A 26,704-nucleotide genomic window follows, 5' to 3' on the forward strand; every position below is an offset into this window, starting at 1 on the left:
TAAATAGTAAAATTGTTTCAGAGATGAATATCTTAAAATCATAGTAATTGATTTTTGTAGAGAATTTCATCATATCTGTTTGTTCTTTTAACAAGATTCTGAGATACCTCTAAAAAAGAATGTGAACTGATTAGAAGCTTGATCCAGTGAGAGAAATAACAGATCTAGAGTGGTACGATTTGAAATAAAGCAAGATCTATTATATAATTTCTGAATGTGATATTCACACTAATACATAAATGAGTGCAAAATAAACTACAAATGCATAATACAAAAAAATGTGAATCATATTTGCAAGCAATACCTTTGTTACTTCGTTAAAATGCACATATATTTATAAAATCCCCCATCCCTTTTTTGGGAGGGGATTTTCCCACTAATTTTAAAATTAAGCACAGACCCTGATAAACCAATGGAAAACACTCTCAAATATGTGAATTAGAACAGTCCCTCTCTATACTGCCCCTCAGTACACTTCTGCCCTTTGTACAACATCAGCATGGATCCCATTAAAATGGTCAAATTAAGTTTGATCATTGTAACTTTTTTCATTCACTTTTAGTTATTGGCTTTTCATTACAAATTATGACATGTTTTACCATCATTCAACAGTCTATGTTCAAACATCATTCAACAATCTATGTTTGTATTAATGCACCATCTGAACACAGCCTTTGTTGAACATTCATTTGCATATGTCTCTGTCACTTATAAAATTGTTCACTTTTATAAATCCAGAGAAGAACCTTACAAAGATAGTACAGTGCACAATAACAGGGAATGTGGTTATGGATGAGACAGTGTGTAGTGTATAATAAAAGGAAAATATGGTATAGGTTGAAACAAAGAGAGTGTAGTGTATAATAAGGTTGAGACAGTGTAGTGTATAATAAGGCTGAGACAGTGTAGTGTATAATAAGGTTGAGACAGTGTAGTGTATAATAAGGTTGAGACAGTGTAGTGTATAATAAGGTTGAGACAGTGTAGTGTATAATAAGGTTGAGACAGTGTAGTGTATAATAAGGTTGAGACAGTGTAGTGTATAATAAGGTTGAGACAGTGTAGTGTATAATAAGGTTGAGACAGTGTAGTGTATAATAAAAGGTAATGTGGTATGTTGAGACAAAGAGAGTGTAGCTTATGATAACAGGAAATGTGATATTGGTTGAGACTTACTTGTAGGTTGTTACAACATCAGAGTAACTGATCCCTACCAATCTCCAGGTGAGGTGTGCCACTAAATGCAGGGCCTGAAAATTAACATAGGATAATCAAATGTGCTTTTCTTCTTTCTTTTTTTGTGACAAAAATATTAATCACTGATTGTGTGATGTTACCAACTCTCTCATGATAATAGCTAGATAGGATACCACTCACAGTCAAAGTGTTCTATCTCAGGAGGTTTGGCATCCTATAAAAATCCTTTGTCAGTTTTGGCTGATTCAAATACTTGGTAACAGAGCCATAGGAGGTTTGATGAATTCAACTGGCACCTCCAATTTTCCAGTTGAAAAAGTAACCTTTTCAGTAAAAAAAAAAAAAATGGAAAGTTAACAATCTGAAGCCAAACCACCTAACCCCATTTCGTAACTGAATCTCCAGAAGAAAATCCTGATTCTGACCCTGACAGCTGATAAAGGCTCCAAGAACATATAACATGGATTCCTGATCTCAATACCTGAACAATGACCTAGATTCAAAACTAAACTGGACAGAGAGACATATTGATAGACAAATGGACAAGAGAAATGCTAAATGCCTTACCACATTAGTGGTAGGACCTAAAAGGTCAAGAATATTTTTTACTCTGGAAAGGTCATACTTCCAGCCAACAACTTCTTTCACCCAACATTCAAACACATGGACTTTACTGCCAAATAAAATTTCTCTACTTTTTAAATTTAGCACAGTGTTAGCAAAAACATGAAAATTCTCCTAACTTTTCCCTATGTTGATCCATTATTCCAGTGTAGGTTTACCCATTAAACATACAAAGCACATGCTTAGGGTACAACCCAACAGGGGCTACCAAAAAAAAATTCAAATTAATTGCTGATGATAAAACTGAATGAATTATATATGACCATTTTGATCTGCATGTATGAGTATTTAGAACTGGAATGATGGCCATACTGGTATTTTCCAACCATTTAGCTTTTAATATTGTTTTCTTTTTTTTTTTTTTGGGGTGGGGTACTTTCACAAATTGTAGAGGAGAAGGGAGGGCACCATAATATTTTCAGTGCTTAGAATAATGGAAGGTCTTAATCCAGTGCTGCATTATTCCTCAACAATGTGTATCCATACATCTAACAAAGTTAAAAGTTTTTCATTTACAGTAATGGACCAAAAGTACTTTCTAATTACGAAGATGATGTAGAACTTCTATGCTAATCAACAAATATTGAAACACTGTAGTAATTATACACAAAGATTATGTGGAGCAATATCTCACTAAAAGCTGGGTATAGTACAAAAAACTAAAAAGTTACTATTTCTTTTTTAAATTATTATGCTGTAATTTATTCTAAAATGTTAACATCACAGGCCTTTTCAAAAACATATTTGAATCATCCTGCAAAGTAATCAGCAACTAGTTAGCCACTGTTATGTTAGCAGCCACTGTTATGTTAGCCCATCACACTGTTATCATTTCCCAGATATAAAATGCTACAGTGTAATATTTTCAACCAGTCTACTAACAAGGGATGTTATTTCTGTTGTTCACTATCACATGCTTGTGCTGTGATTTAAGCTTTCAATATTAGGTATATGCTCTATGACATACAGGCAATGATGTGAGTGCACTATGACATACAGGCAATGATGTGAGTGCACTATGACATACAGGCAATGATGTGTATGCTCTGTGACATACAGGCAATAATGTATGTGCACTGTGACATACAGGCAAATGATGTGTGTGTTCTATGCTATACAGTCAATGATGTATGTGCACAATGACATACAGGAAATGATGTGTGTGCTCTATGACATACAGGCAATGATGTGTGTGATCTATGACATACAGGCAATGAGGTATGTGCTCTATGACATACAGGCAATGATGTATGTGTACTATGACATACAGGCAATGATGTGTGTGCTCTATGACATACAGGCAATTATGTGAGTGCACTATGGCATACATGCAATGATGTGTGTACTCTATGACATACAGGCAATGATGTGAGTGCACTATGGCATACACACAATGATGTATGTGTACTATGATATACAGGCAATGATGTGAGTGCACTATGACATACAGGCAATTATGTGTGTGCTCTATGACATACAGACAATGATGTGAGTGCACTATGACATAGAGGCAATGATGTGTGTGCTCTATGACACAAACAATGATGTGTGTGGTCTATGACATACAGGCAATGATGTATGTGTACTATGGCATACAGGCAATGATGTGTGTGCTCTATGACATACAAGCAATGATGTGAGTGCACTATGGCATACAAGCAATGATGTGTGTGCTCTATGACATACAGGCAATGATGTGTGCACTCTGTGACATACAGGCAATACTGTGTGTGCTCTGTGACACACAGGCAATGATGTGAGTGCACTATGACATACAGGCAATGATGTGAGTGCACTATGGTATACAGGCAATGATGTATGTGCACTATGACATACAGGCAATGATGTGAGTGCACTATGACATACAGGAAATGATGTGAGTGCACTATGACATACAGCCAATGGTGTGAGTGCACTATGACATAAAGGCAATGAAGTGTGAGCTCTATGACATACAGGCAATAATGTATGTGCACTGTGACAAACAGGCAATGATGTGTGTGGTCTTTGTTACACAGGCAATGATATGAGTGCACAATGACATACAGGAAATGATGTGTGCTCTATGACATACAGGAAATGATGTGTGTGCACTATGACATACAGGCAATAATGTATGTGCACTATGACATACAGTCAATGATGTGTGTGCTCTGTAGCATACATGCAATGTTGTGTGTGCTCTATGACAGACAGGCAATGATGTATTTGCTCCATGACATACAGGAAATGTTGTTAAGTTCTCTTTGATATACAAAGATGTATGTGCACTATGACATACAGGCAATGATGTGTGCACTGTGACATACAGGAAATACTGTGTGTGCTCTGTGACACACAGGCAATGATGTATGTGTACTATGACATACAGGCAATGATGTGTGTGCTCTCTGACATACAGGCAATGATGTATGTGCACTATGACATACAGGCAATGATGTGTGTGCTCTGTAGCATACATGCAATGATGTATGTACACTATGACATACAGGCAATGATGTGTGTGCTCTCTGACATACAGGCAATGATGTATGTGCACTATGATATACAGGCAACGATGTGTGTGCTCTCTGACATACAGGCAATGATGTATGTGCACTATGACATACAGGCAATGATGTGTGTGCTCTCTGACATACAGGCAATGATGTATGTGCACTATGATATACAGGCAATGATATGTGCACTCTGTGACATACAGGCAATACTGTGTGTGCTCTTGGCCATACAGGCAATGATGTGTGTACTCTTTGACATAAGGCATTGATATGTGTGCTCTCTGACATACAGGCAATGATGTGTGTTCTCCTTTGACATACAGGCAATGATGTATGTGCTCTATGACATACAGGCAATGATGAATGTGCACTATGACATACAAGCAATGATGTGTGTGCTCTTTGACATAATAAATGCACTATGACATACAGGCAATGATGTGCATGCTCTGTGACATAATAAATGCACTATGACATACAGGCAATGATATGCATGCTCTGTGACATAATAAATGCAATATGACATACAGACAATAATATGTGTGCTCTATGACATAATAAATGCATTATGACATACAGGCAATGATGTATGTGCACTATGACAAACAGGCAATGATGTGTGTGCTCTATGACATAATAAATGCAATATGACATACAGGCAATCATGTGCATGGTCTGTGACATATTAAATGCACTATGACTTGCAGACTAACTACTGCATGTGTGCCCTAAGAAAACATTTACTGGTACAATTGTCAATAGCTGGCAGCCATGCTGGTGCCAAAATACATTGTGTCAGTTTTGCTGGGAGTCAGTTGAGGATCCAGAGGAGTCAGTTGAGGGTCCAGACCATTATAAAACTAATAAGACTTGGAATGACTTGGCAACAATAATCACAGAACCAAAACAATAAACTTTTTATGTGCTAAAGCTCAATCAGTCTTATAGAAGAAAAAAAAAACACATTAGTACACTGATTATAACTTTAAGACTTCTGTTTTAATTATATACAATCTGAGTTTCAGATTACAAAGGCTCCATTTTAGTGAAAGCCCTCACTTTACACAAAGGGAGGACTGATATTTAATTGAATCTGAAATAAAGCAGAAATTCCCATATTTATCCAATGATAAGCCCACTCCTAATCTTTCAAAATTTTGGCAAATATGCACTGCAAATGCCTTTGTGTCATATTATGCCCCACACCCAACTTTTTGACAACTTTGTAAGGCTGGTGCACTGGTCTTTTCATGGAAGAAATACTGTTAAACTAGTGGTTTCATCAAAATCCCAGAAAACAACCAGTATTTTCATCCAATAAACCTTTAGTGATAACTTCCACAAAGAACCATTACAAACAGCAGACACTCTACACAACACAATCATGGTGAGAATACATTAAAAGTGTGATCTGATGGAAAGAGGGATGCATACATACAGAGAAATATGGCCTGCAAAGCAAATTCTATATACTGCATGCTTCATAAGGGCAGGGTTATATTACTAAAACAAATTCCACTTGAGCTCATTCATGATTTGGTTTGCTTTTGTGTGGTTCAATGCCATTTTCAGCACATGACAGGCTATACATGGTGGCATGGAGAATAAATGGGAGAAGACCCATGGAGGAACCATCAACCAATGCAAAGCTACCAGCAACCTTTCTCACATACCCATGTTGGTTGAGCCAACACTGAAACTGACATTGACAAGATGTGTGTGTTTGTGATCCGGAAAGAGCAATCAGCTTAGACCACACAGCCTCCCGTGACCCCTATTCTGGATAAAATGCAAAACTGTCAAGATTCTGGATTTTGAGGCTATACTCTAGCTTTAATCCACAATCATTTGCAATAATTATAACAGCTTCAGTTTTTTTTAGCTATCTCAACAACTAAAACAACCATCACCAAAACATAGTTTCTTCTAGATCTGCATGGCTGCAGACATAAATTTCCGCCTGTAACTACCTGCATTGCAAGATCATGTACCATGCCATCAGTCTGTAGGGAGTACACTAAAGATAGAACTTCTCCATGCTCCAACTGACAAGGGAAACAACTCTGGCCATCCACCTCCTGCTGCACCAGCTTCACCAGGTTACTGTAAACACAAATATTACTGTAATAGGTAAAACAAAACAAAGTAAAGTAAAGCATATGGTACATTTCACAGATATTAACAAGAGGTCTAAATGGGCCTGAGACTGCTCGCCAGATTGAAATTTACCTAATACACAACTGTAATAGCAGTTGGCCATGAAAATGGATCAGTAGAATATTTTCTGTACAATGATCTTTCAATGCTCTTGACTGCAAATGTTATGAAATAGATATTTTAAGGCTTTTCTGATTTTAGTATCTTCATCAATATTTAAAAACACTTCAATATCACTTGCATAATACTAAAGTGTCTTTCTAACCATGTTTGAAGATTTATTTTCAGATAAAGATATTTTAATGTTGTGTGTGATTTGGATTTTAACGTAGCTATAACAATATTTCAGTCATATCGCTATGATGTCTGTAGTGTGGCAGTTAATAGTGATGTCTAGCATTGAAGCATCATGCCACAGACATTTAGTAAAATGTCACACCCAGTCACATTATCCTGACACCAGGCTGACCAGTCCTAATACCAACACCTTAATGCTGAACACCTAGCAAGGCAGCTGCCAGTACCATTTTTATAAGTCTTTGGTATGACTCAGCCAGGGTTTGAACCTGCAACCTCCTGCATCCAAGGCAGGTGCTCTAACCACTCTGGTCACCAGAGTGGTATATCTGTAATGTTTAGTAGTAATATCCACATGAATGAGCAAACAGATGCAGAAGCAGAGTGAGAAAGTAAGTGTAAGAAGCAATAAATGAACAAAGAGGTGAACATACAAGAAAAACATAAAATAGGAGAATTTTGAAACACATGAATACACAAGCAAATGAGAGCAAACAAAAGGATAAAAAATCAACACTACAAGATCATAAGATTATAGAATAAAAAATAACTCATTTTCATTCACAAAGTGAAAGTTTGATTTTCAACTGGACATTTAACTATAAAGAGACAGCAAAGTAAAATACAGCTGAAAGGTTTAAATTCCAGGAATGGCACATTACATTTTAATAAGGATTTTGTGTTTCATTATATGGAGCACGAAGCTTGTTGTAGGGTTTAACGCCATTTTTCAGCACATGATAGGCTATACATGGCGGCCAGTATTAATGGTGGAGGAAGAACCCGGGAAAACCCCAGAAAGAACCATCGAACCACGAGAAGCTACTGACAAGCTTTCTCACATACCCAAACTGGCTGAATCTGAGACTCAAACCTACGCAGACAGAGGTGAGATGGCAGTGATCCGTAACGGAGAGCGCTTTAAACCACACGGCCACTTGGGGCCCCTGGAGCACAAAGCAAATATATTCTTAGCATGTCATCTGCTGCTGTACACAACAAACATGCAACATCAATGATAAGCAACTAATCTTCCCCAACTAAGACTTGATATAATAAAACAAGTTTTTATTTTATTTATTCTGCAACATGCGGTCTTTGATTTAATCTGCCACATTTGGTGATTATTTTTTCTTTGTGTATCCCTTTGTAATGGTATGAACACAATGCAATTTAAACTATTCAACAGACCTAATGAGTGTAGATATAATCTGTACAGAATAAGCTTATTGACAATAAAGTGAAAAGAATAAGCTGCTTGGATAAGCTATTGCAGACTAGTCTCTCTCACTCTGTGTATTGGAAATACCTGCTGCTATGGCATGGATTCAAAATACGTTGTATATTTTATGGATGAACAGGTAGGGAAATGTTGCCAGGTAGCAAGCAGGGAACTACCTGGCTGGATTGGTTTTTAGTATAAATCAGGGGGAATAACTCATGTAAATCATGTACTGGAATGCCAGAATCCAAATCTAATCCATCTCATTAATATAATGCTGCTTGCCAAATATGATTGAAATCCTGCCATCCATATTTAAGTAATGCTGATGAAATCAAATGTTGTCCATCATAACTCCTTTAAATTACATCATGGAACACTTCAACTCAAACACATTTAAGGTCCCTAAATACAAAGATGTGTGACAAATTTGACTGAGATAAGAACAAAATTCTTAGCCAAGTTAATCTGCAGAAACAAAAATAAGGTAGGTGGGGTACAGGACAGATCTGATTTAACTCCACATTTAAAAATTAAACCAAACTGTTGACACCAATGGATATGATTACTATAGGGCTCTGCCGGCTTCATCAAGCACAGCCTTAATACCAATCAATAATATTAATGACCCTCACAATATCCAAAATCATAACCCAAAGTCAGCTATGGTGAGTTGTACATTAAATAAGTTGTCCTTTTGGGAGATCGTTATGCATTCTCTTCCCAGGGCTATACAAATTGGATAACTCAACTGGGACTAGTTAAACACCTTTGTAGGAGAAGTAACTAACTGTGATAAACTTTTAAAAGTAAGCATAGATGCATGTGGATCATATTAAATAGTACTAAGTCTCTACTAAAATTTCACTTTACAGTTTCACATGTCATAAATAACTGTCAACTGCTTTCCACAGTATTTCTAGGAACTCAAAAAATTCCTATTATAATCTGTTTGGTAGGCTTTTAATATTGTCAAGTCTAATGGCTGAAGTTGGTCTGTACATCTGGCAGGCACAAACAAAAGATTGATTCGATCTAGTCAGCATTTTTGCATATTGGCGGCATTGGCTTCCTTTGATGTTGGGAAATCAGACGAAAGATGGTGTGAGTGATTGATCTTGACAGATGTTAGTATTGTTTTGGTCTTCTTGGCTGCATTGGGTTCCAAGGACATTACTCACTCTGATGGAAAACACAGTGCAAATATTTAACTTATCAGGTCTCTGGTTTGTTCTCACCCATGTGGTATTATTGATTAAAACATTAACGTGACTACTGGTTGTTGAGTTTTATTCTTTTGTATTCTTTATTTTGGGGATCTAAAAAGGATAAACAACAAAATTAAATACCTACTAGGTGAAGTATGACAGGCAAAAACCACAAAAATAGGTATGCATGAAAATGTCCATTTTGAGTTTTTTTTTACAAAACCACAAAAGATAAAGCACACAAAAATAAATGACACAATACATTGGCCTCTTGGATGATGACTAAACAAAAATTGGATATAGTTTACAGTTTCAAGAAAGAGCAGATGCAGTATTCATACTATCAGATTAACAATAACAAGAACTGTGGTGTTGTAAACCCAGATAAACATACAATATCGAAAGTTTGTGGTCAGGGGTGGCCATTTACTAGAATGCTGACAGACAACAAGAGTGCATCAAAAAAAAGAAATTGTTTAATAATCTTTTATTTGCTGATGTTAAATAGATAAAATGTGTGACACTTTCCATTAGCAGGACTGATTTTGAGTTATAACTATATACATGACAAATGTTTTTAATAATTTTGACTGCAGCAATCTTGGGGTCAACTGTAGCAATCTATCAGGCAGTCAGAAAAATCTGCTGGACAACCAGATGTTTAGAGCTGATTGCACACTTTTCTACACCTTTACACATGCATGTATTTTCTATTAGACATATTTTAGGATTGTGCTGATGTGCTATTAAACCATAAATAAGCACAACCATCCAAACTACATACATGCATTGGTGCTTGCATAAATACATATACACTCTGTATACATATTTTAGGGACTGTTTTGGACAAGTGTAATTCAGCAAATACCCTGGTCATGTACACTTTACTTGTCCAAGGCATTATGCCCCAGACAACTGACCTGTGTACTTGTCTGACTCAAAATACACAAATAAATGTACCTGTGATGATTTTCTTTGAATTTACAACCACTGCAGTTTGGGGATTCTAAGCTCTTTGGACTTGCATCTGGCACAACAAAACAATTCTCAATGGAAACAATCTTTTTGCATAGGTTCTGCACTGAAAGAAAAGAAAATAATCATTAACCATCAAACGCAATTAGAGTTCATTCATTTATGTTTGAGCAAAGAAAAAGACATAACTCTGCTTATCTTCACTATCAACAATGTGTGAAACCAAGATGTAGGTACATGTAACAGTGATAACTTTGCATATATAATGCCTTTTTCTGCTTAACTTTGTATGAGAATATTTATGGTACACTATCTTGGCCTAAACACTTAAGATCAACAGCATCAAAACAACCAGTAGTATTATCCATCTGAATGGTGGATATTTTGTGCATTTGAAAAGATGGAATATTGTTCTGCTTTCTCAGTTACCTACTTTACTGATAAATAAATTTCTTTCAATATAATCTTTTTAATCATAATTAGGTTATATCAATATAATCATTTTTATCATAATTAGGTTATATCAATATCATCACTTTTATCATAATTAGGTTATATCAATATAATCACTTTTATCATAATTAGGTCATATCAATATAATCATATTATCATAATTAGGTCATATCAATATAATTATTTTTATTATAATTAGGTTATATCAATATAATCATTTTTATCATAAGATGGTGTGAGTGATTGATCTTGACAGATGTTAGTATTGTTTTGGTCTTCTTGGCTGCATTGGGTTCCAAGGACATTACTCACTCTGATGAAAACACAGTGCAAATATTGAACTTATCAGGTCTCTGGTTTGTTCTCACCCATGTGGTATTATTGATTAAAACATTAACGTGACTACTGGTTGTTATATCAATATCATCACTTTTATCATAATCAGGTTATATCAATATAATCATATTATCATAATTAGGTCATATCAATATAATTATTTTTATCATAATTAGGTCAAATCAATATAATTATTTTTATCATAATTAGGTCATGTCAATATAATCACTTTTATCAATTAGGTCATATCAATATAATCACTTTTATCATAATTAGGTCATATCAATAGTAATTTTTATCATAATTAAGTCATATCAATATCATCATTTTTACCAAAATTAGATCATATCAATACAATCATTTTATCATAATTAGATTGTGTAAAATATAATCACTTTTACAGTAAAATCCAGTTATCTCGATTATGTTGGGGGTGTCAAAAAAATCATCAACATAACCAGGTCCTGAGATTGGGCTCATAAGATGTCCTTGACCTTGATTCCTGTCTCTTACTCTTAGGTTGACTGAAACACTGCTGACAAACAGGTCATAGTTTTAAGATTAATTATTGCTTTATTTATATACAGTTTTAGTTTAATAACAACAGTTGGGATGTCATAGCTTTATAAACGGAGCTCAGACTCCAGTTGTACATAACAGACAATACACAAAGAACAGTGTTGGTAATAAATCACCCATTGTGTGTACATCTATGAGTACTCTCTGAAATAAAGGTACTCTTTTCTCTGTTGATTCCACAGTAAATGTATATTTTGCAGTGAAGATATAACAGTTTTTGTATTCCTCTGTGAATAAAATAACCTGACCTCCTGAAGAAATAAAACTAAATATGATCTAAACTTGACTACCGCTATGTAATCAAAATGGATTTGCTTGTGTTATTGCCAATGAGAAGGAAATACAATATACATGTACTTTCAGCCTCAATGAATCTAACTATAGATAATATTTAATGGAAATTGATACACTGTATTGTGTCAATATAGTTAGGCTGAGGACAGAATCAGAATTTTTAAAAAAAAAACGTTAAGAAGCATTTGAACTCACTTAATACATTGTAGTGGCTAAAAGAAAGCAAATTTTTAGTAAATTGTGTTTCTCCGAGAATACTTACCCGATCACATTAACGTTAGGGATATAAGCCTGCTATCTCTCGAATCCAGCCCTACTAAAAGATGAAAATTCGTCTTTTCAGTCTATCTCATATAGACCAAAGGGCAATAACTCTTGTCCCTTACCTCCCCTTGCCACCGCCAGGTATCACTAGTTTTTTAAGCTGAGCAATATATATTATACGAGGATGCTCGCATAGCGGGGTGGTTGGAGGGTTTTTAAGTAATGTGATCGGGTAAGTATTCTTGGAGAAACACAATTTATGAAAAATTTGCTTTCTCCTTCAAATACATTCCCCGATCACATTAATGTTAGGAGAATAAGTAATAGGAGGAGGGAATGCTGAGCATCCTACCTCCACCCCAGGTACCTTCTAGGGAATGATGGCTGGATTCCCCATTTGAACGATAACCCGTTCTCCTAATTTCATCAGCAACACAGCCTAGGGTCACGTGATATGTGACCCCTATATACGGTTAAGAAGATAGTTATTGAAATCTTCTTACCTACGAAATTTCATTGGCAAATCCAGCGAAGCTGATAGGCTGTGCTGATTGTTTTAAATGGGTCTGGTGGTCATCTGGGCTGCTGACACTGGACCTACCAGATTCAAGGTTTGCCTCTGAGAAGCCAAATCTCTGAGATAAAAACTGGAGAAGGTCGACTCTGCATGCCAGCCAACAGCTTCTATTATATCTCGGATCGAAACATTGCGTTTGAATGCCAGGCTCACCGAGATTGCTCTAATCTCATGAGCCGTAATCTTCATGAGGCGAATCTGATCTTGTGAGACCTCAGAGTACGCTGAGCGTATAACCCACTTCAGCCATGAAGCAAGGGTTTGAGGGGTGATATCCTGTTTGCCAGCTTTGACCGGAAGAAAGAGGCGCTTACGTGTGTCCCGACATGCCTCTGTGCATTTTAAATAGTGCTTGAGTGCACGAACAGGATCTTGCATGGCTGCTGCTCTTGACTTATCTATGGAAGAGAGCGAGCGAATGACGATTCTTTGATTGCCAATGGATGGTAACCTATTTTTAGCTACAAAGCCTGGTTGCGCCAGGAGGACCACCGAACCATCTGATCTGAACTGAAGAAAGTTCGGGTCACTGGAAAGGGCATGGAACTCAATCACCCTGCATGCTGAAGCTAAGGCTATCAAGAAACATGTTTTGTATGATAGTAGCTTTAACAAAGTGTGAGCTAAAGGTTCAAATTTGTCTGAATTGAGCCATGTTAAAACCCAGGACAGATTCCATTTTGGAAACAGGGTGAGTGATTTTGGTCGATTGAAATCAAAATTGGCTAAAATATCAGATCTGATAGATCTTTGTTATGCCCAATATCACATCTACCATGATGGCGGAATGTGTCTGATATCATGGAGTGGTAACCTTTGACAGTAATTGGGGCCAACTGTTTCTCCTCGAAAAGCCAGAGAAAAAAGTCAGCCAGTTGAGGGATTGAGACACTCAAAGGGACGATGTTATTGATATGGCACCAGTCCCTGAAAACATGCCACTTTCCCTCATAAGCCTTCCAAGTGGAGGGCCTTCTTGCTCTTGAGATTCTCTCCACAATCGAAGGTTTAAATTGTTTGTCTCGCAAGGCTGCCCGGACAAGAGCCAAGCGTGAAGAAGAAGACGGTCCGGGCAGGGGTGAAACACCTGTGACCGCGGTTGTTTGAGAAGATTTGGGCTGGTTGGAATCTTCCTGGGTAGATCTATCGCTAGATCGAGTAGATCTGTGACCCAGGACTTGTTCCATCTGAGAGGGGCAATCAGAATCATCCGACAGTTCCGACCCCTTAACCTCTGGATTATTTTTGGTACCAAAACCATGGGAGGGTAGGCGAATGCCCACAACCCCTCCCAGCTGATTGACAGAGCGTCCACGGCCCAAGTCTCTGGGTCTGGAACCGGACAGACGAAGGTGGGCAACTTCGTGATTCCACCTTGTCGCAAAAAGATCGATCATAGGATGCCCCCAAAGTGTGCAATTCCGAAGAAAGACTGATTGATGGAGTGACCATTCCATGTGAATGACTTGACCTTTCCTTGATAGAGTGTCGGCCAAGACATTGAGTCTGCCGGGAATGTGTCTGATTTGTACGTTGATGTGGAGGTTGTCGCACCAACGTAGAAACTGCCAGATCAGAATGCACAGGTCTGGTGATTTGGTGCCCCCTTGTTTGAGGAGGTAAGTCACCACCAAAGAGTTGTCTGACATAATGAGGACAGTTTTTCCTGAGAGTTGATTCTTCCAGAAATGAAAGGCATTGACGACAGCCCTCATTTCTAAAAGGTTGATGTGGAAAGGCCTCTCCCCTGGCTCCCACGTGCCGCTGACTGTAGCGAAGTCCAGCAACAGGTGGGCACCCCAACCGTAGGTACTGGTGTCGGTACATACCGTTATCTCCACTTGGGGGACCTCCAGAGGAATCCCCGTGGACAGCCAACTGAGGTTGTGCCACTGATGCAGGAACGATTGTATCTCGGGCGTGATCATTATTATTTGATTGAGGGGACTTGAAAAGGGGCGCCATTGTGCCAGTAACGTCATTTGTAAGGGACGCATAAAAAGACGGCCAAGCAGGATCAAGTCCGCTGCCGCATTGAATAATCCAAGGAGTTGCAAGAGTTCTCTCGCTGAAATCCATGTCCTGTTGGAAATGGACTCGATGAGTTCGACGATCCAGATTACGCGAGCACGAGGAAGCCGTACCAGATTCAGGTCAGTGAGAAACTCCATACCCAGATGGACAAAACGCTGGGATGGATGGAGATCAGACTTTTTCCAGTTCACGAGAAATCCTAGATGATCTAAAGGCGCTAAAAGATTGTTTCTGCCTTTGAGCAGAACAGAACTTACCATATGTTTCTGGAGGATGTCGTCCAAGTACACTGCCATCCCTGTAGATGAAGTCGAGCGGAACATGGTGACGATGCAATCCATAACCTTGGTAAAAGCCCAAGGGCTGATGTTGAGGCCAAAGGGTAGGACCTGGAACTGATAAACCGCGTTGCGGTAAGCGAATCGGAGAAATTTCCGTGACGCAGGGTGGATAGGAACGTGAAAATATGCGTCGGTCATATCTAGACTGACGGCATACTCGTCCCGCCGGATGGAAAGACGGATTGATCTCGCAATTTCCATCTTGAATTTCGGTGGTAAAATGTATTGGTTGAGGCAACTCAGGTTGATGATCGGCCTCAACTTGCCATTTGCCTTCTGGATAAGAAACAGCCTGGAATAAAACCCTGGCGATTGCGGTTTTTTTCACAATCTCCAAAGCCCGTTTTTCTATGAGCGACCGTATCTCCTGTTGTAGAAAGGTATCTTTCCCCCGATCGGACGGTACATCCATGAAGAGGGGAGAGGAGGACAGGGGAGGGGGTTGGATAAATGAAATCCAAAGTCCCTCCGAAATGACCTGGATCACTCAATCGTTCTGAGGAAAAAAGGTGGTCCAGTGGTCCTGAAATTGCAGGAGGCTTGAAGACGGAGAAACTTTGTTTCTTACCGCCGCTGTATGGTTGCCTCCTAGCTTGATTAGATTGTTGTCTTCTGGCATTGGATTGGGATCTATAATGCACATTTGATTGTAAGGATCCCTTGTCCCTGGTCCGCCAATCATCCCTCCGCTGTGGCAAGGGCTGATTTTTTCTAAACGCCTGCGAGGGCTGGGCGGCAAGTTGGAGGGGCAGTTCCTGAGCTGCCTGCTTCTGAACTTCTTCAATTTTTCCTCCAAAGAGTAAAGGCGACCCAAACGGAGTCATCCGTAAAGCCAGAGTATGATGGGGCTTGAGCGACGTGGACTGCAGACATGCATCACGTCGTATCAGGTCTAAGTTGGCAGAAGCAGTCAACGCATTAGCCATGGAATGGTGAGCTGCCCTGTTAATAACTCTAGGAATCCGGGCCGTCGCTTCCCAAGCGTGGTCATTGTCAGATTTTTCTGCGAGTCGGAAAATGGCTAATGAAGCCAAGTCTAACATTGAAGACGTAGCAACTACGTTCTGGACTAGCTTTGACGTGGCATGGAACACATTTTTGTCCACTTTGTAAAACAATGAAGCGGACATGTGAACTGCTGCCATATTTTTGTCCAGGGCTGGAAGATCCAAGGCATCTGAATGAGTTTTGTACCAGTGACACGAGAACGTCGCTGGTACTTGGCTTTCTGAAAAGAACGCCTTAGCATTCCCCGGATCACCTATTCGTCCTGATAGACGATCACTGATCTCCTTAATTTTTGCCAACTGGGGAAGGAGCCGGAAGGATGGCGTCTCTTCCTCCCCATCAAGATCTACAGACGCCTTAACTTTGTAGTCTTGAGTGGCAGTAGGAGGTGGAGGGCATTCTGAAGTTGCCAACACCCTACAAATTTCTTCCACTGCCGCCTTGAAGCCAAACTCAGTCCGTTCCATGGTTGGATCTGTGTACGGCTGATTTGCAGGAGTTTCGTCACCCTCACTATGTGCTGAGTCGTGTTCTGTAATAGCTTGCATGTCTGGATAGAGCATACCAGGTGGCATAGATGATGCGATTCCGTCATCATTAACACTGTCACTAACTCTCCCTTGTGGATAAGCCATGAACATATGGACGGCCGGCCCTGCCGGCTGGTTTGTCTGGCTTGTGGTTGGTCTGAATGTTGGCAACGGTCCTGCTCCAATGGCCTGGCTGGACGGACAGATTTCTCACCAAAATCTCCGCCAAAGTAATGGTATGTTGCCGGCGGTACAGCTTGATGGACAGATTTATCACTAAAATCCCCGTAAGTCATGTTTGGTCGGACCGTTTTAGCAATAGGGTCCCCATGCTGGGACAGTTGGACGGCCGGTGACGTAGAGGTTGTATAAAGATATGATGGATCCGGTAAAAACCCCATGTGTCCTGACTTACAGGCCCGAAGGCCATGCTCGGACATGAAGGGGGACTTACACCCACTGGGCAGCCTAAAATTGGGGGAACATTCCCCCAAAGAGTCAGAAAAAGCTGTGGAAGCGAGCGAGGGAAATAAGGGTAAAATCTGGCCTGATGTCAATAGCTGCGTCGTCGTTTCCTGGACCAAACAACGCATCTGTTCAAAGTTGGACTGTTGTACCCTGTCAACATTATTTTCCTCCATTGCCGCTGATGTTACTGTGGCTGACAGTTGCAAACGATGAACTTTAGGTGGAGGGGGGACCCCAACATTCCCCACAAGTCTCACAATGGAGGCTGTCTTCGGATGTATACTGAGGACATCAATTCTATCTTTCTTCGATTTATTCCGTCTATCCCTCCCTTTTGCTGCCTTCTGGACTACATCAGCCCACGTTTGCTCTGTCCAAGTATTACAAATGCTGCATGGTACAGATGATGTACACTTGGTACATACAATACAAGAGTCATGGTTGTCTTGTTTTGCTTTGAACTTTTTGCATTTCATGCATTTGGTTGACATTTCTATTGAAACGACACAAGAAAAGAAAACAAAGCACAAATTAGCAATTAGCATGTTATTAATTCGCTAATACCACAACCGTTACTAACGGAGTAAACGAAATTAGTCCGTGTCGCGTTAACTCTTAATTGACAACACGAGTTCCGCGATAGTGTGTGTAACATGGTCTTCAGTAAACGAAATCCGTAAGGGTGACAAAGTCACTCAGTTTTGAAAAAAATTGTTAAAATAATGTATACAACCTGTAGAAGAATGATTGTCCAACGCAATAAATCCAAATTTAACTTCGGATGGTCCAATTTAATGCTAAGATGGCTTGGATTATTTGGAGGTATACTGTACGTGTTATCCATACAAGCGAAGCTTAAATACTAGTGACACCTGGCGGTGGCAAGGGGAGGTAAGGGGCAAGAGTTATTGCCCTTTGGTCTATATGAGATAGACTGAAAAGACGAATTTTCGTCTTTTAGTAGGGCTGGATTCAAGAGGTAGCAGGCTTATATCCCTAACATTAATGTGATCAAGGAATGTATCTGAAGGAGAAATGATAAGGCTTTTTTATAAAAATTTCAAATGGTTATTGAGATGCACATGTGCTGTAAATAATTTATATTATTTATTAAGAGCTTATAACTGAAAGCACCCCCACCCCCGTGCTTGATTTGGACATTACCAGAAAGTGTTTTTACTGTCATTGTGTAGCCACTGTTGTATTCACAAGGTAAGGTATTGTATTGCTAACATGCTACTGAACATCCAAAATTACCCATGTCTCTACTAAGCCATAACTGTCACTGGTCCATTTGAACTAATGTATTGGCTAAAGTACACATGACTGTCAAATTTGCCTTTAGAACTAAAGCCACCCTAACAGATCAGTGACTTTTTCTCTGTAAACACAGCTCAATGTTTATACAGAAGACCAGCTTATTGTCGAGCATTATTTAATGATACAAGGAAACAGATGACAAAAAGATTAGCAGAGACATGTTTTTTTAACTTGCCACTGCTACCTGTAATCAGTTGCAGTGCAGCCCAGATGAGATACATGTTCATTTCCATAATGTAGCTACAGTACAAATAAGGTCTATTGAAAAATTAAGCATTACATTCCAGTGAAATCAGATTTAAAAGTGAGTTTAGTCTTTATCAGAAATCATGAGTGAATTAAGACATTTAATCACATAACAGAGACATCTAGGTAAAGGAAAGCTTATTTCATCAATAGGATTGTGATTTTAAGTAATTCACAGAAGAGGATGTTGAAGAGGCTAAAACTGTGCTATGGAGTTATTTCAACTTATCTGATCATGTCCAGCACTGGATCAAAATTTATGAGGACTTCCCTACTGTTGATTGTAAAACTGATGCTGACATCTTCCTGTTCAGTCTAAGCAACAAATGAGAAAATTTATAGTTTAAATTATTTACTTTTGTTAGTGATGGCTTGGGACTAGCAGCAAAGCTGACCAAAACTGTTTGTGAAAATTGATCACTTTTGCTGATCATTTCTTGTAAATCATCTCGGAGATGGACAATAAAAGTTGCACTTCATCGAAATAAGCGGGTCCAAGATACTTTGGACTTAAAAACTTATGCCCGACATAATAGATTTAATGAATTAACAGGGGTTCAGATAAGAGGGGAAGAACCAACATAACAAAGATATAATTTGTTGGGATTGGACCAACACAGACAATATACGCAGGTTCTCTAGATAACTGAGGGCAAGAAAAGTGGGTTTCGCTGTATCACAATTAGGATTCATCAATATAATCACTTCTATCATAATTAGGCTATATCAATATAATCACTTTTATCATAATTAGATTATAACAATATAACCATTTTTAATCATAATTAGGTTATATCATCAATTACATTTTTATTATAATCAGGTTATATCATCAACAGCATCTAAACAATTATATGCAACCACCTCCTAATATTTGCCAATGGCTTTTGTTGCTAACTTCGTTTAAATTTTTACCACATGATCACTGATGAGGACCAAGAAAAATACATATCATCTAAAAGAAACAGGGTGCAAAATAAGTAAGCTGAGGTCATTAATAGTATATATAAAAAAATTAATTTTTTTTATACAGTTCTTCTGCAATTTTGTCAAAGTTATAAATGATCATGATTTATTTTTATAACAACATAACCATTTTATTGGGTCAACATTTGTTTTTGCTAAATCTTTTGCCACTTTAATCCCTGCAGTGTAAATATACCATTCACAAAAATAGGCAATTTTTAATTTCAACTTTTTGGGGTGTGTTTTATTTTGTTTATTTACTGATTATCTTGCTTGTTTATTATCTTGAAAAAAAGTCATTTTCAATTAATGCAGTTAAACAATTATTTACCCTAATTTTTCAAAATTAATTCAGTAAACCACACCAAAACACAGCCTGATAATGCTTTGTGACATACCCTGAATAAATAAAAGATGCTTCCCTGCACAGTTCCTGTGCAAAAAACAAATGTCTGGAGGATGAATGATATTGACACGGTACTGGACTGTAAATACAAAAAAAATATTTATATGAAATTCTTACGTTGTTCATGCATAAAATTTTATATAGTCATCTGACAAAATTAACTGATACAATCTAATAATCCTAGCACAAAGGTTAAGGTTAATTAAATCAAAACTGATTCTCAGCATTATACATGGAGTTTATAATTTGAACCAACTTGATCCTGTGCTTTAAAAAAGATACATATCCATATACTTATTATAGGCAAGCAGGGTAAGCAGGTGGGCCAAGAATGCCTAATATTGCTTAAAAGAGGGCCTAATATTGTTTACAAGAGGGCCTAATATTGCTTATAAGAGTTGTGAAAACCATCAGAATAATTCTTTTAACTACTAAAAGGTGGCATCATTTTGTTAAAACTTCCAAATGTGTTTGAAATCGTGCCTGAATTTGAGAGACCACCTGCATTAGAAAAGGTTTCTGTGGAAAGGATAGCTAGATCCATGTATGAATGGACTAAATAACATTCTGTACAATGTTTCCTCAACAGACTGAGCCTTAAGGATAGAATACAAATAAGAAATCAATTTCATTCTGTTTTCAAATTCTTCCAGGTTTTACTGTAATAATATCAGAATGAATATCCTTTACTGTAAACAGAGTTAGAATGAATATCCTTTACTGCAAATAATGTCTGAATGAATATCCCTTACTGTAAACAATATCAGAATCAATATCCTTTATTGTAAATAATGTCAGAATATCCTTTACTGCAAATGTCTGAATGAATATCCTTTACTGCAAATACTGTCTGAATGAATATCCTTTACTGTAAACAATATCAGAATCAATATCCTTTATTGTAAATAATGTCAGAATAAATATCCTTTACTGCAAATAATGTCTGAATGAATATCCTTTACTGCAAATAATGTCTGAATGAATATTCCTTACTGTAAACAATGTCAGAATGAATATTCTTTACTGTAAACAATATCAGAATCAATATCCTTTACTGTAAACAATATCAGAATGAATATTCTTTACTGTAAACAATATCAGAATGAATATCCTTTACTGTAAACAATATCAGAATGAATATTCTTTACTGTAAACCATATCAGAATGAATATCCTTTACTGTAAACAATATCAGAATGAATATTTTTTACTGTAAACAATATCAGAATGAATATTCTTTACTGTAAACAATATCAGAATGAATATCCTTTACTGTAAACAATATCAGAATGAGTATTCTTTACTGTAAACAATATCAGAATGAATATTCTTTACTGTAAACAATATCAGAATGAATATTCTTTACTGTAAACAATATCAGAATGAATATTCTTTACTGTAAACAATATCAGAATGAATAACCTTTACTGCAAATAATGTCTGAATGGATATCCTTTCCTGTGAGAAATATCAGAATAATATCCTTTAAAACTTCTTAGCAAGGTTTTACATGTCTTGCCAACAGGAAGATCCTGAGATACTGATATCTGGGCCTGAGGACTGTCAGGACTGAAACAAAGAGGTGGCTGGAACAAGGGACCAAAGTCTTCATCCATCCGACTGCCTGGATTATTTGCTTTGCTAACCATTACCACAATTTCTGCTTCATCACAGTGGCCTAGGGTCGCAGGCATATGCACATCGACTGGGAGATGAAAGTGTGTGCCATCTTGCAAACAGGGGTTTCTTGTGACCTAGAAAATTACCAATGAGACAAACTATTGTGATGAACATGTCCAACTTAAAGAAAATAAATAAGTACTATGTGTTATGGTAACAACTTGAAAAAAAAAATAAGTACTATGTGTTATGGTAATGCCATTCATCAGCAGCATGCTTCATACACCACAAAAGAATAAATCAAATGCAGGTGGATTACAACTACTGTCAAGACATTCCCTCATGTCACCATCAGAGTTCTTGAAAGTGAAGGTCTTATCAATACAGTAAAACCTGTCTTTAGAGACTACTGCCATGAAAGCCCACCTGTCTTCAAAGACCAGGTTCTCCATGAACAGATTTTTTGATTAAATAGTCTTATGACCTGTCACAAGAGATAACCTGTCTTGAGGTACTATTATTTCTTAACAAAAGGCGTGATCTTTCAAGAGAGGTTCTGCTGTACTGAATAATTATCTACATGCTAAACATTTGGGGTGGGGAGGGAGTAGGATGTGATCCCTGACTTCCATTTTAAAATTCCTGAAGGCAGCACATCGATGTCAAAAAATGTAGCAAATAGTATTTACTGTATTAAAAAAAAATACTCTGTCATGAGCTCAGGTGCATTAATTATGAGAAGCCTATGTTTTGACTTCCTCCTTATCCCTGTGATAGCCTTGTAAATACATTACAGAATTGCATATGTGACTAATTTTGCAACCCAAGTCCAGAGTGTGCATCACCACACAAGAGGTATTGGTAACTCCAACAGTTCATTGGATTTTGTAGGTTATCACTTAAACATGGTCAAAACTATAATAATATAATTTCTAAAACTCTTCCCATCCAGTTGAATTTTTGCAACTCTTCAATTTATCACCAAATAGAATATTTAATGTACATTTTGCTAAGAGTCAAAAATGGAGATAAAACACCAGACATCAGATACATGTGGAACACACCATACCAAACAAGTTGCAAATATCAGAATGAAATTAACTGTACATGAAAAACAAATGATGAACTTAAGAAATGTCTTTGCATTATTCATCCAGGTTTCTGTTAACAGACATACCAACATGTTTAACACTGAACCTCTCCAGGACATCCACAATTCAGCCATTGGATGGCTTACAAACTTCCCTTATTTCTCCTTATAAGCCCAATTATACTGGCCACCATGTATAGCCTATCGTGTGCTGAAAAATGGTGTTAAACCCCACAACAACAACAACAATAAGCCCAAAATAATAAACTCATTATTCGTACCATTTAGAATTGCAACTTATCATTGTCACCTAAACCAGTTGTGTCTTTAAACTGATTTACAATACCAATATTGTAAACAATGCCTACTTGTGTGTCATGTCCTGCCTAGTAAACATGACCATACCAATTAAATTTATGTGGACACTGACAGTGAATAATAAAGTCTAAGGTATTAGTTATTTAGCCTTACCCATTGTTTTTAAATTTATTTTCACAAACGATATATTGATTCCCAGCCAGCCTAGCTATTCCCACAAGCAATCACAAGGATCACTGCCAGCATCTTACTAAAATTATGTGTTTACGTGGAGCTCAAAGTCACAATGTGACTCACACTGACCGCTGGCAACTAGAGACAAATTTATATTACTGGGTGGAAAGACTTACTTCGTATTTGCTGGAACTGGTACTGTTCAGACGGCTAAATACCATACATAACAGGTAAAGCAACCTCACCATATTTTAAAATCAAAATGAAGAGCTCAAATGTACAAGTCTTTGTTGGCAATGGTGAGAAACTTACAAAATTACAGAAATTCATGATGATTTGGAGAAGACAGGGAATGGCTGAATTATGATGAGGAAAAGAATGTTATGTTGTGTAACTGGTGTACAGAATTCGCAAAAAGAAAGCACAGAGAAAACATCCAGTTTTGCTGCAGATGGTTCGACCTTTAAAACTGAATTGGTAAATGTACATGAAAGCTGAGGGCAACACAAAGAATTCAGAGAGAAAAGCAGCTATGCAGATAATACCAGAAGAATCAACCACTGGTAAGAGCTTGGAAATTTTAAATCAGAATGTATTTGACAGGCGCGTTAATTTGTTTAAAAATGCAAATGCTATCATAAAGAACTGGAGGCGCTTTACTGATTTTGTATGGATGTGTCAGCTATAAAAAAAAAAAGTAGCTGACATTGGAGAGACTTACAGGAATGACAAACAGGCTGTTACATTTACTCACGACATGGCTGAAAGTGAAAGGCAGAAATCTGTCAAAGGTGTCAATGAAGCAACGTTTCTTGAAGTAGTGTGCGACAGTGGTGCTGACAGTTCAATTCAGGAGGAGGAAATTGTATATATAACAATTTGAAAAGGAGGAAAGATTAAATCATCATTCCTGGCAATTGATAGTATAGAGAAGGCAGAAGGGATCCTGAAGGTGACCACCACTGCAATGCAATGTTTTAGGGAGATGGGTAAGGAGACCAGAACAAACCCCATATGGACTCCAAGTGCAGGTGGAGGAAAAAGGACACCTGGATCCCTTTCTGGAATTGGATCCGGATTTATACTTCTGTACTTTTGCATTTCATATGATAATGCTATTTATGAAATACAATTTGTGTTAATCTCAATATGAGTGTGTGACATTGTTCTGTGAACAGGACTAGTAAAGATTTGGCAGGACTAGTAAATTTCTCAGTAACTAGTCCTTCTGGCTACAAAGAAATCTGTGTTAAATTCGAGCCTGCACACCTATGTAAAATCAATACAAACTGGGTGGAGGAAGCACATCACTCATGTCACACTTAGATGTACATAAATGAATCAAGATAGATTGTTCTGAGATAATCTTTGATGTTTATGACAGAGAAAAAGGAAAACAATTATGACCTGAATTGATTAATTTTTGATCCAATAAGGATATTTGTTTGATTCTGCATAAAATTATAATCAATTAGACAAAAACGAGAAAATATGATGGGTCATGAAGCCAGGTGTAAAAGGCAAAAGGAGAAACTTTGTGTTTTTTGGCATTTAATTTGATTCAATTTGCAAAACATTTTAAAAAATGGTGTGTTTTTAATTAATGTATCATTCTGTAAAATGTACCGGACATTACAGTCAGTGAATATATCTGAACTTTAAAATCACAACGACACAAAGAAATGTTTTCTTTCCTGTCTCAGTCTTATTAACGAACTGGCAGTGATGAATTTTCTGACCTTCTTACTCGAAAGAAAGAGAAGATTAGTGTCAAATTCTTTAAGAAGGAAAGTAAATTTCCTAAATTGCTAAAAAAAAATTTAAGGATGAGTGGAAAAGTGAATTTCTGTTGCTGAAAAATATTTTTAAAGATGGAATTGGGGTGATGACATGTGACTGCTGTAAAGAAATTGATTTGGCATTCCCTAAAGGTATGATATTAAGTCAAATTTTTGATAGCAATACACAAACGAATGCCTAAGCTAAATATTGGTACCAAATTTATTAAGCTACGCAAAGTGTAGCTTGAAATATCAACGTGCATTCTTAAACAGGTCACGTGTCCTCTCTTGTAGTTATTATACAGTACATGTATGACAGGTCAATTGTAAGCAACGATACGAGCCCCTGTGGTCTTAGTCCTACATTTAAGACATAGCCCATTTTGATTTTGTTTAGCGAAAGGTCTTACAGGTAGGACTACTGTGGTCTATACTACCAACACAAGAGCACTCAGAGATCACTCTCGGTGGAGTTTTGGTAAAAATTTTAACTGTTATTTTCCTACTATTTTTCAAACTAAGGAAAGTAAAACGAGTTTAAAAAATACTATTGTTTTTTTAAAAAGGGATGAAACTCGTACATGTTAAAAAGTGCCTGAGGTTCATTCTTACATATACCTGTTTTGCAGTTGTGTTTCCCAGTTTGTTGCTACCAGTAATTTTGCAATACATCCATGTACCTTTCCTAAATGGTCCACTGTAAATAAACTCCGCGGGCAAATGGGGTTTATTATAAGCCATTATTCGAGAATGAACTCTAAATCCATGTCGTAAGTTGTCTACAAATTCTTTAACCGACCGATTCGAGTCAAGATTTCGTGCTGTTTCCACACCAATATTGGAGAGCTTAAATACAATAGTAAAATGAACCGCTTGTCCTATAATTATATAATCCTTTTTTGTTGGTCCGAGCTTGTCCATTTTAACAGCATCGTGAAAATTTAATTCTGAACAGTCCCAATCGACAATTTCGTCCTCCATATTGGTAGATTGTAATTAATGCCAATAGAACGTTCGCAAAATAATTACTCCGGTATACGAAAACAATAGCAAATACATCACGGTCACGAATTAACTCACTTCTTTCTTTAACAACGCGCAGTTTAATGAAACATTGTGATTTTGATTCAGTCTTAACGTGCATGAAAAAAGGTGATTATGATGAAAAACTGTGAATGTTTTGGTGCAATATTTATTGTTGGAAACACCCACAGTTAAAGACAAGGATATCACATATTAGGAAAGAGTTTCCATCATTATAGAGGTTGTCAATAAAATTATAAGATGTAAATACTACAGTTTATCAATGGTATAATTTTTTCATCATCCGCCAATTGTGTGTTTCCATGTTGTTGTTTTGTTGAGGGGTGATGAACTAAATTTTTGTGGGGTTGTTGTTTTTTTTTTGGGGGGGGGATGTTTTTTCTCTTTAATTCACGCAAATATTCCAGTAAGATTATTATTAAATGTATATATCATTTTTTTTATATGCTAATAAATGCATCCCAGTCAAAGCGAGATCACAGACCACACTTATGAAACAAATAAATGCTTTAAAAAATTGAAATCAGGTGCATCAGCAGCAGAGGGGGCGAATCGGACATTTTGTCCAATCGTTATTTTGCTTAATTATTACTTTCTGCAACTCAACGATCTAGTGTCGTCAGCGCCTGGTAAAAAAAAAACGACGTCGTCGTTGGGGGATCGTCCAAACGTCATTTG

The 26,704-nt window shown here is 37.3% G+C and overlaps 1 protein-coding gene across 2 annotated transcripts in view; it reads right to left on the bottom strand.

Annotated features, from left to right (window-relative positions):
- The window catches only part of LOC149770802 (trafficking protein particle complex subunit 14-like), a 47,177-nt gene extending 21,215 nt beyond the window's left edge, over positions 1–25,962 (bottom strand). For both annotated transcript variants that reach the window (XM_089949106.1, XM_089949107.1), the window contains exons 1-6: positions 25,601–25,962; positions 21,510–21,753; positions 19,993–20,079; positions 10,164–10,284; positions 6,290–6,422; positions 1,177–1,250 (exon numbers count right to left, since the gene is read on the bottom strand). In XM_089949106.1, the coding sequence (XP_089805232.1) occupies positions 1,177–1,250; positions 6,290–6,422; positions 10,164–10,284; positions 19,993–20,079; positions 21,510–21,753; positions 25,601–25,903 (962 nt within the window). In that variant the 5' untranslated portion in view covers positions 25,904–25,962. The remainder of the gene's footprint in view (positions 1–1,176; positions 1,251–6,289; positions 6,423–10,163; positions 10,285–19,992; positions 20,080–21,509; positions 21,754–25,600) is intronic.
- Positions 25,963–26,704: the final 742 nt, after the last annotated feature.

This window comes from Sinohyriopsis cumingii, unplaced genomic scaffold (genome assembly GCF_028554795.1).
Source record: "Sinohyriopsis cumingii isolate HCF-2022 unplaced genomic scaffold, ASM2855479v2 utg002317l, whole genome shotgun sequence".
Lineage (NCBI taxonomy): Eukaryota > Metazoa > Mollusca > Bivalvia > Unionida > Unionidae > Sinohyriopsis > Sinohyriopsis cumingii.